Source organism: Ceratosolen solmsi, unplaced genomic scaffold (genome assembly GCF_000503995.2).
Source record: "Ceratosolen solmsi marchali unplaced genomic scaffold, CerSol_1.0 scaffold43, whole genome shotgun sequence".
In the NCBI taxonomy this organism is placed as follows: domain Eukaryota; kingdom Metazoa; phylum Arthropoda; class Insecta; order Hymenoptera; family Agaonidae; genus Ceratosolen; species Ceratosolen solmsi.
In genome coordinates this window covers 3,428,915-3,441,753 of record NW_011948431.1, presented here as the reverse complement: position 1 = coordinate 3,441,753, position 12,839 = coordinate 3,428,915, and the positions used below count along the sequence as shown (strand labels likewise).

General features: G+C 29.4%; 3 protein-coding genes across 3 annotated transcripts in view; all 3 read left to right on the top strand.

The window, feature by feature from the left end:
• sfl (N-deacetylase and N-sulfotransferase sfl) overlaps positions 1–843 on the top strand; it is an 84,986-nt gene extending 84,143 nt beyond the window's left edge. The window contains exon 13 of the mRNA XM_011502138.1: positions 117–843. Within this exon, the coding sequence (XP_011500440.1) occupies positions 117–227 (111 nt within the window). The 3' untranslated portion in view covers positions 228–843. The remainder of the gene's footprint in view (positions 1–116) is intronic.
• A 5,138-nt stretch (positions 844–5,981) lies between these two features.
• Positions 5,982–6,913, top strand: MED18 (mediator complex subunit 18). The gene is made up of 2 exons (XM_011502066.1): positions 5,982–6,126; positions 6,235–6,913. Exon 2 carries the CDS (start codon positions 6,245–6,247, stop codon positions 6,890–6,892), a length of 648 nt encoding a protein of 215 aa, XP_011500368.1. The 5' UTR covers positions 5,982–6,126; positions 6,235–6,244; the 3' UTR covers positions 6,893–6,913.
• Positions 6,914–11,917: 5,004 nt separating this feature from the next.
• Positions 11,918–12,839, top strand: part of MCU (mitochondrial calcium uniporter) — a 123,334-nt gene continuing 122,412 nt past the window's right edge. The window contains exon 1 of the mRNA XM_011502065.1: positions 11,918–12,371. Coding sequence (XP_011500367.1) covers positions 12,240–12,371 — 132 coding nt within the window. The 5' untranslated portion in view covers positions 11,918–12,239. The remainder of the gene's footprint in view (positions 12,372–12,839) is intronic.

Below are 12,839 nucleotides of genomic sequence, written 5' to 3'. Positions count from 1 at the left end.
TTATATTGACTTTGTATGAGAATTGATATATTATACGACGAATTCAGCTATTGTAAAGATAAATTATTCGTAGTAAAAACCGATTTTACATAAAATGTATTTGTTTCATTTTTTAGAGGTATTACTTGTCGCACAATACAGCATTAGTGAAGCTTTTGAAACGCTTGGGCTCAAGAGCAATACCGCAATGGCTGAAGGATGACCTTACGGATACAGTGATGACCTAGCAAACGTTGCTTCAATGAAACGTTAGCCATAGCACGATCGAGGATATACTTCTCGCAGTCGTGTCAATCCTATCGCAGAAGGAGAGTTTGTAATTAATTGTACAGTACTGAAAATACGTAGGCGCTGGACTTAATATTCCGCGTTCAATGGAGTTCTGTGTATAAAGCAGCAGTCAATGGTGAAGCCGCGAATAGGGCCTAAAGAGCCAAATGAAAATAAAAACTAGTCATTAAGAAATGTTGAATGAATACGGATAGACTGTATGAAAAAGAAAAAAGAAAACAATAACGTGAAGAAAACGTGTTATCGATGGTTATTTAATTGTATACTACTTATTTGTTGTAATGCTCATTTCTGAGTAAATCAAGGATTGCTGTTGAGTAAAAAATGTTATATCTCAGAGTGCCATCGATATTTTAACAAATATTTTCTCCGGATGAACGACACTTTTCTGTTAAAAAGTTAATCTTGGACCAGTGTTTTTCACACGTGTATAAAAACAAAAACAATGCAATATTTAATATCGTTGATGATGATCACTTAAAATCGTCCAAAATTCTTTTGGTTGTGAAAACAACGGGGAGCGTCTTTTTTTTTAAAAAAAAAAAAAAAAAAAAAAAAAAATCATTTTCTCGTTGGACCAAATTAATATACCAGATCGTTCTAAATATTCTTAAAATCATCATTTTCAAAAATAGATTTTTTTTTCATCCATACAAGCCATATTGAAATGTTTAATTAGCAAGCAATAAAAAATTTAAATTCTAATAATTTTAACAAATAAAAACAACTATTTATAAATGTAATATGAGCTAAATGCAGAAGAAGAGCGTATATATAAATTTAAATTTTAGTATTCGATTAATTATTTAAGTTAAATTAATGTTTTAATAAATACTTATTAATTTTTCTGACAGACTATGTAACATAGAAAAATGCGTTAAATAATCTTTCTGGAATGATTGGTTTTGCTTATAATAGCTTGAAAGCATTATACACCATTTATTCGCTGCTATATGTTAAGTACAGTTTATGAATTTCAAGACGATGGAAATGTTTTCTTGTATATTTTGACAATAGTCTTTGAGTAATATGAATGAAGAAAAAATACATTATTATAGGAGGATGTATTTATCTGTATATTTATTTGGAGAGGTTAGTATATGAATAGTAATGTGCTAACTAAAAAAAGAAATCCAATATTATATTATTTTTGAAAAGTCAAAGAAGTTGCTTTTTTTTATTTTTTTGTAAATTTCTTTTTTTTTAAATAACAGCTTTTATAAATATGTTAATTAGTTATATATATATATGTGTATATATATATATATATATATATATATATATATATTGGCATATTGAAATGAATTTCATCAATTATATTAATTTAAAAGTTCTTACCTGGCATTGGCTTGGCATTGCATTGCATGATGTTAAAAATAATATTTTTAATTCGTATATCAATTTAAGGCATTTATCATTAAAATATTATAATTTTTATTTATAATTTAAAAATAAGTCGAATATGAAGTAAAATATAAATTTCAAATTAGAATGATCAGGAATATTCAGTTAAATATGTTAATATTGCAACATTTGGATTAATAAAAATGTAAATTAAAAAACGGAGAATAAAATTAGTGACTAATATATCAATAATAATAGCATAAGATCATTTCTTGTTAATATTTTTAAGACTTAGGCAACTATTTATAAACAAAAAATTGTTATCAAAGTGGAATGAAACCTGAATCTGATCGTTTGATAGTCTGATGTGAAATGCATCGACTTTTTTTTGTTTTATTTACTTATATATCATATTATGTTATTCCATTTACGTTAGTAAAATTTATAAGATGCAATTTATCAGATGAAATTAACCTAAAAAAAAAGCTAACAGTTGATGCTGTTTTTACGCTTGATCTATATAGTAGTACAAACTAAAAATTATATCGAACTGTTATTATACTCCTATCTTTTTTGTTATAAAGAACTTATTACTATATGTCGTTCGTCCATAAGTTTCTATATTTAAAGTAAAATATTTGCTTTATTTCTCAGAATCATAATTGGTCCTACAACATTATTTATATATTTTATATTATGTATACATTATATATCATTTATGGTGTGTACTCCGTATATAGTGTACAATGTAATATTTATATTATAATTTTCGTACATTCGACAGTTTTGACAATCTGCTATACTATTATAGTTAGTTATATGTATTGTCACTATATCTATTTTATTTTTTTATTTTTTTTTTTTTTTTTTTTTTTTTTTTTTTTTTTGACAATAACAAAATGATTTTTCTCCAATGTCTAAAATTATTATTCAGTATAGAATTGGATTTAAATGATTTTCATAATATAACAGATTATGTTGCAAATTTTTATTTTTTCATATCTATCATTCGGTTAATTGAAATCATTGAAAAATTTATAATTACATTCAATTATTAAATACAAAAGTTTACATTATACTTAAAACTATTAATTTACTATAAAACCACTAAGAATACTTAATAATTGAACAATAATTTTTTTTATATGAAAACAGTGGATTGCTTTTGAATTAATACAGAAGCATGATAATGATTTGTGATGAAAATGAAAAGGTATTTTTTGGAATAAAATGTAATAAAGTAATTCCTATACAGTGGAAGAAAGTTTTATATGCAGAAGTTAAAAAAAAAAAATTAAACTAAGATTAGATATGATAAAAAAAAAAGAAGAAGAAAACATTGATAGTGTATATATTTGTCAAACACTTTTTACAATTACTACTACCTTCTCATTTAATGAGATGAAAATGTATTGAGTTACAAATTTTATTCTCCACTTCCATCAAGCAAATATACATGTTAGCTAATTTTGATTGATGGCATTATATTAAATAGATGTATTGTATATATTACGTATTATATTGCACTTTTATCGTATAGTAGTTGAATGTGCGTGCGTGTGCGTGGGTGGGTGGATGCGTGTATAAATATGTATCTCTAGATTCAATGATACGGCAGCTTGTTAATTAAATTTCACTTTCCACCGTCTAGCAATGGGTTAAGTGCGCAAAGAAATTTTACAAGAGAGTAGAACTTATTTTTAACGCTATTGAAATAACACTTTCCGCTCTCTTCTCCGTTATATTTTTCTAATATTTAATTCATCGATTTTTTAAATAATCTCTGTATTATTATTAACAGTCAGGATAGAGCTTTGATGTATATGGACCTTTTTTTGGCAGCTCGCATCTTACGCTTATTTTCTTGTAAGAATATAGATAGTAATAAGAAAGAAGCTATAATTACGCGCAATAAGTGCATCTAAGAGCTTATTTGAAGTATGACAGGTTTTAAGTTAATAAAACGCGCTCGGATAAAAATGGACTGCTATATGATTTACGAAAGTTAATCGAAAATTTACAATTAATTTGACTAGCGGTCATGAAGAATGTATTTTCTTACTGCTCTACGTGTAAAGTTGCTGTAATAAAGTGACAAAAAATTACGGAATGTACGCAGCTAAGCTAAGCAGATAAGATAATCAAACACGAACGTAAATCTTTATCAAAAAAAAAAAAAAAAAAAAAAAAAAAAAAAAAAAAAAAAAAAAAATACAATAAACATAAAGTTTCATATCAAGATTTTTTTTGAGGCGCCGTAATTTTTACAAGACTTATAAGACTTCTCGATCTTACATTTTTTCATCGAATTTATAAGTTACTTTATTTTGAAATATAAAGTACATTTATCTAGAAATAAAGAAACCTTAACTGCAATATGATGTTTTTTTCGTGCTTAATGTAACAGTCACCGATAATTCTGTTAAAAACACACACACACACACACACACACACACACACACACACTGTAATATAATTAGGACAAACTGACGTATTCTATTTAATATATATATATATATATTATTTTTTAAATTATCATAATGCTTATATGGATTTTTATATTTTTATATTTGTTTGAAATAATCGATTCTATATACAAATCATATTTAAGATCAAATATTCGTTTCGTAAGATTGAATTATTTGTAAATAGTTATAATTTGATTTCTACATACATAATTGTATATATTTTTTATTTAACTTTACGTGTACAAAGCAATAATTACCGATATTTATAAGATCTTTTACATAAAGTGTACTTGAAAGTTTTTCTTCAACGTATAACATGTTAATTTATGGTGACTGTTAACTTAAGTTTGACATTACGTATGTATTCCATGTCGATAATTTGTGATTTAAAGGCATATCAGATTTTAAATAAAATGATGGATACATAATTTTTTTACTATAATCGAACAATAATAATCACATTCGTTGAACTGAAAATGAAATAGTCGAACAAAGTTAAACACCGCCGATAATTCAATAGCTATTGTGTTTAAGTGAAATGCACCATTACATTGTTATATTGTAAGCAATATCATGAGGTATAAATGCAGCTGCGTGAAATGTATAAACAATTGCGATTGTCCATCTCGTGTTCATCCTCTCGCGCGTAAATACTTTCTGGACGCGTAATGCCACCTACATTGCCATAATTAAATGTTACATATATTTAGAATCTAATACCGTTCTTTTGTTAATACGTTTGTACATTTGTTTTCCTTTTTATACTGTCGATTGTGCCCTTTGGCCGATTAACGAATCATGTACAAAGTTCATTGTTAATATAAATAATAATAACTATGAGGATAACAAGTATGAACCTTGATTTAAGTATTTATTGTAACCCAAAATCTTGTAACATCAAGTCCTTTTTAACATTTAATACGCAGCTAAGGAATTTTAATCAAAAATTATCAAAAATTAAATTATTCATAATTTATGAAATATTTATATGTAAATGCATAAGCTTCTAATAAATATAATGCATTTACATAAATGTTCAAAGCTTCAATTATCATGAAATTAATAATGAATTTTTCAAGGCAAGGCTGAAATCACTGAAATCATTCAAAATTTCCTATCCTTGTTAATTATAACGATGATTCCTTTAAACCAACATTTTTTTAACAATAAATTTTCTGCGTAATAAATATATTTTTCTAGCATTTTATTTATATAATTGAAAAATCAATAATTTAATCAAATTCACAATTTAATCAATGCAATGATCTCTTGAATTAGCTACGTGATTAAATTTTCTGAAAAACTTATGAATTTTAATTTTCTAAATATATTCGACAAATAAAATAAATTTAATTATCGCAATTGAATCGTATAGGCGAAAATTTAGTGCAAAAAAGTCCTGGCTTAGCTCTCTATGTTAGGATCATTAATGACGGGCAATAAATAAAAGGATGTAGACAACTAACAGGTTTTCCACTAAGGATAAAAGAAGAAGGAATATTATCGTTGCGGGCAGCCTGTGGGAATAAATAGAGTACATTGTTACTTTGCACTATACTTCTTGGAATGGACCTAAGGCTTTTATCCGGATAATAAAGTTATATGTGCTATATCATTCTATGTTTAATACAATACAGCTTTTCTTATTTGTTTATTTAAAATTAGTTTCGGCTTTTCGACGGAGGTATTGCATTTGAATTTCTCCGGTAATATCACGTAATAAGCAAAATAATAAATAAGGATTAATTCAATATGTAATTAATACTTAGATTGACGCGTTCGAAGCGTCTTGTAACCGAAGTCTGACGCTAATTCCAATTATAAATTTCTTATTTAAATACGTCATATTGACATTAATTTTACCGTGTAATTGTTTGTGTAATGGCGCCGGTGTTTCTTAGGTAAACGTACGTGCTTTAACATAGATTTTATATATATTGTATGAGGTATTTGATCGCACAATTAAAAAATTGTAAATTAAAGTACGATAATACAACGGAAGTAAACAACGAATTAATATAAGGTACATTTTAATTCCTAGATATTTGTGTATAATATTAACATAACCTATGTGCAGGTTAATACATTTTAATGCGTTTGTTTTTCTGCTCTCCCTTTTCTTTCATAATAGTTCAGGAATTATGGCTGCTCCAATAGGTACTGCGATGGATAGCTTAAGTGCAGCCCTTAAATCTAAAATCATACCCAATCAGGAATACTTCCTGCAAGGATCGATACTTGACAGTGCAGTTGAAGTGCTTCTTCATAGATTACGAGGACTTTGTGACAATGTCGATACTGGGCCAGAAACATTTCATGATCATGAAATGTGTTTTAGTATTCGAAGAGGCCCTCCACCAGAACTACCACTCTTTTTAAGGGTTAGACGAGCTTTGGATTATCCAGACATGCCTTGGCAGCTTAGATACATTGGGCAGCCAGAATTGGGAGATAAATCTCAACCGACTGTAGTTCGTAGTAGTTTAGATATAGCAACCAGTAATACAGTTGTTGAATTTCTCACGGAACTAGGTTGTCGATTAGATTTCGAATATATAATCAGAGGATATATGTTTAGAAAAGGCAGAATGAAGGTAACTGTATCCAAAATCTTTAAAATGAATCAAGGAAAGTTACCAGATGGTATGGAACCAATGTCGCAAAGTTATCTCGTCGAGTTAAGTGTATTAGCTCCGAGCGGTCAAAATGCTATTGCTGAAGATATTAGAATTTTTGCGGAACAGTTAAAGCCATTGGTACAACTTGAAAAAATTAATTATATCAGATAAATTATTATTGTAATATTTCAATTAAGAATTCATATGTGTATTCGACATATACAATAATTAGATTGTGTATTACTATTGTATATATAAAGTTTGTTAATAGAATTTTGTAAGTAAATCTTTTATATTATTATATTATATCTTTTATACATTGTATTTTTTGCACTTTTATGTAATTTTGGTAGTAAATCCAAAATATATAATCTCAATAATATTCTTAAACAATAACTAATTTCATATATATGCGATAATAGAATGTGTTTTAGAATAGAGAAAATATATATACACATTATTAATTTTTAGAAATTAGAGGAGTAAATATAATGTGATATTATTTAATTTGTTTTTAAAACTACTTAACTAGAATTAAAATATGTCATAAGTATCAAGTCTTATTTTTACTTAATAGATGTTTAATGTTCCAATTATTCAATCATATCAAATGACATGATTTTGTTATTTTATATTGTAATCTTCCATTCATGATAATTGATAAAATTTCTAAGCGATAAAGTTTAATTATGTATACAATATACATTGTTAGTATAATTAATACAAAATAGTAACTTTTGTTCAATAATTTTTTTAAAAAGTATAACATGCACAATTACTTTTATAATAAAAACAATAAACTATTTGTAAATATATTATAAGCAGGGAACAACATAATTTATAAATTTTTATTTATTTAATAAGTACGTTCAATTAATAAATTTTATTATTTGTATTATATAGTTCATGTAATAATAAAATTTATTTATGCAATCACGAATTATTTTTATATAATAAAAAAGTGATTTGTAAAAGCAAAAGCATTTAATCTGTATTAATTATTATTATCGATGAATTATTTTCTCAGGCAAGAAATTTTTATCGGGTTTATCAGAAAATATCGATCAAAACAAAATTGAATCTACTTGATGGATAAATATTATCAAGCTTTTGTAGCTAATGCTTACATAACTTTTCTACTAAACTTTCAGCTATACATCTTCTATTTGAAATGAAAAGAAAATAAAAATTGTATTCAAACAAATAAAAAATAAATGCTTACTTAACCTAAAATCTCTTGTAATTTTACTTGAAATAAGTAAATTCCTAAGATAAAATTATTGTTTTGAATATTGAAATAAATATAATATTTGGTTCATGAGTAGCAGAAAAATGAATCTATTTACATAAAACTAATTATGTTATTAAATATATATATATATATATATATATATATATATATATATATATATATATATATATATATATATATATATATAAAGAATCATGTACAGTAAATACAACATATAATATGACTTTATACATGATAAATGTGATGTAAAATAAAATATTGTAAAATTTCAATAAGACCTTCTGATAATTTAATAATAATTTATGTAAGTAGAACATTCGTTATTCAAAGAACTAAAAAATGTTATTTAAATAAATTCTTTATTATTTTAATATTGCAATATTTAATTCGATATGACTGAAATATAATAAAAAAATTAATTATTATGAATGAAAAAGGAAAAATTAATGAATCTAAATCTGAATTCTAAATACATATAATTTTATGGGCATTTAATTAAACGTTGAATAAATTTTATTTTCTTAATCAAGAGCGAAAAATATTTAAATTTTAAAATATTTAAAATAATTGAAATGGAATATGTTAACATGTACCAATATCATGTAGTATTATCATGTATTATAAACCGTATATTTACAAAAAAAATAAAAATGTTACAGTAATATCAAGTCCGAGATTTTTAATTCACGTCTTAATTTTTACCGAAAATTTATTTACAAATGTAAGTGTTGCTTATTTTGTTTGAAGATTTATAATCTAATGAGAATTATGAAAGCAAATAAATATTTAATTTTAATTGCTAATAATTACCGAAGGCTTTAATTGATGCTTAAATTGTAGATAGTAATTATTGAAAACTCGGTTTAATGTTTAATAACAATTTACTTATACAATTAAAATTCATATTTTGATGAAATTATGAATATGTTCGAAATGAAACATCATATCATTTTTATTCCTAAATATTTTGAAAGATTTCATTTCAATTTTTTTTTCAATCATATTATAAATAAAGTTTGAACAATTTTATATAAAATATTTCAGTTGTTGAAACGAACAGTCATCTTTAGTATAAATTTATTGAAATTTAAAAAAAAAATTCTATTTCATTCTAAAATTATATTATTCAATTAAATGATATTTTATTTAACAAATATGAAAATTAGAAAATCATGAAACTATGAAATAATGAGACTATATAGCACATTTTTTAAAATATTTTTCTACTAGTTTTTCAAATGAGAAGGAAAACATTATTTCTAACGTTTTTAAACCTTATAAACTAATATAACCGCTATTTAAAGGTTTTATATTGGTAGAAATTGTGTAGAAAGTAAAATATTGAACGCTTCTACGCAGTGTCTAAAATATTTTATGAAAATTTTTCTTGAATTAATCTGATGAGATTTGATCAAGAAAATTTGTTTGAACATTGAAAATTAAAATTTTTAATAATTTCAACAAATTTAAAAAACGTTGTATGTATGAATATTCAACCCTGTCAATAAACGTAAATGCAAATATATATATATATTGATTTGTCATTATTGATTGAAAAGTATGAAAATAAGTATGTATTTTTAATGGGAAATCACGAAGATAATAATCTTGTTGGATAATATGATTTGCCGTGAAGTAAAACATCATTAAAATGTATTATAAAAGTCGAGCACCAATATGATTAGCTAAACCCATGAAATTAACCTTTCGAATGAATCAATGGGAATTCCGAATTATTCCCGTAAAAGGAATATTTAAAACTGCATGCTTTTTTTTGTTTTTCAAATTCCAAATTTTCTAAAATTAAAGTTACCCACGAAGTGAGAAAATTCTTTGCGCAAATGAGAGATTTATTTATTTATTATATAAACAGTATTTATTACTGTAATGATCGTATTTCTCACTTTAAGTATCTTTCCTTCATTGTTACAAAATATAAATGCAAGAACTCATTATTTTCGAATATTGTTATCGTTAGAAAATCATATTTAAATACCTAAGTACTTATTCATTTTCTGATCTATTAATTCAGTCATATACTTTGATATTTTTAATAAGTTGCGCGAGTGAGATAAAATTTTCCAAACTGAAATATTCTTTTACAACTTTTCCTATGACATTAAGACTTAAAAGGATGTAAAAACTTTTTATTTTAAATTTAAAATACATTTAAAGCTACAAAGATATTACTGACAATATTTCAATGCACTTCACAGCTCGGAAAAATCATGAAAATATTCTCAAACGCTTTTCGCAATCTAGACAATGTCATACAAACGTTTATAAATATTATAAACTTTTAAAACTATTAAAAGTTTTTCCTTACTCAATTTTGTCAAGAACTATGCGAACATCATCAATATCTCTCAATTTCTTTTGATTTATTATTTGTAAATAATTGCTTGATAAATTATTATCATTCAATTAACATTCGTGGTTCGAGAATTAATTATTTTGCTCAATTTTCTCCTTAGAATATATGCTATGTCATGTAATATTTTTATTATATCAACAAGTGACGTCCCTATTAATTTATAATTAATGTTACCGGTAGCATTTCACGAGTATCGAATACATTTGTTTTATAATTGTTTTCCTTCGGTCCGATCGTAAGTGATGAGATTCGAGTAATCTGTTAACAAGTACAATTATCCTGCCTATTATAACAAAAATATTTAACATTGTATTTTATTTTGCTGCTACTATTATAAAGATTATAAGATATTATTATACAGATAATTTGATTGTGGTACAGATTCGTCGTTCATGTGTCGTGCAGCCAATAATACATACATTAAAACGGATTTGCACAATTATCTTTATTTGGAAAGATGGTAGACCTAAAATCGTTCCCGCAGATACCAACTTTTTTTTTTCCATTAAATATTGCATCACCACTGTTAATTAGCTGACACATAAAATACGATTAATGAACCGAAGAGTGTCGAGTCGTTCGTACAATTCACTTATATTCTTTTATTCCCTTTTCTTAAAGTTTCAACAATAAAGAGTTTTCTACTTCTTTTCTCTCGCCCCGTTAAACCTCCTCTCTCTCTCTCTCTCTCTCTCTCTCTCTTTAATCCCAATAAGTTGTTTCGATAGTTCGGAAATCCCGAGACAGAACGTTTGCCCTTCATCAAACTCGAGTTCTTTTATCATTCAAAAAAAAGGAATAAATAAGAAAGTACAACAATAAATTAAGGTAATATCAAGTATCGGTAAAAGAAAGGTAAGGCGTAAAGTTTTTTTTTTTTTTTTTTTTTTTTTTGTAAAGCTTCTTCGAGTCCCCGACAACCTTGATTCGAGACTGCTTGACCGCTCCTTACACAAGGTATGCCTTCATCGGGGACGCGTCTGGACTAACGAAGCGATCGAGGATCAACAACACCGTCGGCTCAATTTCAAGCTTAATTGCCAGCGTTTGTTGGTATTACAACGCAAGCTCGTAAGCGTCGGAGAAATCACGAAATCGCATTATCCCGTCGATCGCGCATATTGTCATTGTGAGCGTCGAAGTCGCGGGAAGCAATAGCCATCGAATCCGCTTCCAGTCACCAAGAGTTCACTGTCCTAATGTAGCAGTACACGCGGACTCTATCCGAGTCTTGTTCCGTGCGCGAAATGTTAATGCCAATGATTAGAAGCGAGGAAGGGGTATAAAAAAGACACTGCGTGGCCCCGATCGTCGACAGGACTCGTCGTCAGCCATGATACAGTCGGCTTGTGACGGTCAGAATGTCATTGGCAAGTTGTCGTCTGTCGGTCACGTATCCTCGTCCCCCCACTCTTTTACACGCTCTCTCTCTCTCTCTCTCTCTATCTCTCTCTATCTCTCTCTCTCTCTCTCTCTCTCTCTCTATCTCTTGGTGTAACGGACGTCGAGCTCGCGCGCATGGCACAGCTGTTGGAGGAGGCGAGCGAGCGGCCGCGGGAGGAGAACTCGACTCGACTCGATTTGGTTCGGGGGCAGCGCGCAGCTCCTCCGGGCGGCTCAGTCTCGACCGCGGCGTGAACGCGCTCCGGATTTTCTCCGGGTGGCTATAACCTCTCGGTAGCGCGCGCTTCAACGGGACGGTACGCGATCGGAGGCCACGTACATACGATGCCGGTGGCGGACAGGCAGAGCGGAGGAGCAGCATCAGCCTGTTCTCGTCGTCGTCGTCGCCGTCGTCGTCGTCGTTCGCTCGAGGTGTCCAGCAGTAGCTGAGGCGGCAGTAGCGGTTGCGAGGAGTTGTGCTCAGGGGAGGGCGTGGGTGCACGTGTGCGATGGCAGGCGCCTCATCCTGCTGCCGGGTCGTCATTACCACGGGGAGGCTCGTCGTCGGTAGCAAAGCCGGCTCGCCCTGCCTAGGCCAGACCAGGAGCTACAGCAGCCTACGCAGAAGCGTAAGTCCTCCCGTAAGTCAGAAGAGTACTCCCTCGGAGGCCGTTCGCCGCTCTTCTATCGTCACACGCCTCCCTCACCTCCCCTCTCTCCCCATCGTCACCGCCCCCGCAATCGTCTCTTTTTTTCCTTTGCCATTATTTTTTGACCGTCCTTATCTGTGGGCGCACGAGTCGCAGGGGTGGGGTTAACGCGGCCCAGCTCGCTAAATTTGGCCAACGCGAGACAACTGGTTTTCTCGCGCTCTTGGAGGACTCGTGGCTTTTCTTCCATGGGTGCGCTACATTGCCCCCCCCCCCCCCCCCCCCCCCCCCCCCCCCCCCCCCCCCCCCCCCTGCCCCTACCCCTGCCCCTACCCCTGCCCCTACCCCTACCCCTACCCCACCCCGTCCTGCAGCACAAGCACAGAAGAGGAGCCGCTATGAGCTCAGGCGGCGGACACTCCAACGATGTTTCCGATACTTTGCCGCGGCAATTTTCGC

Coding starts and splice junctions, on each gene's coding strand:
- MED18 (XM_011502066.1), top strand. CDS start 6,245: ATGGCTGCTCCAATAGGTACTGCGATGGATAGCTTAAGTGCAGCCCTT.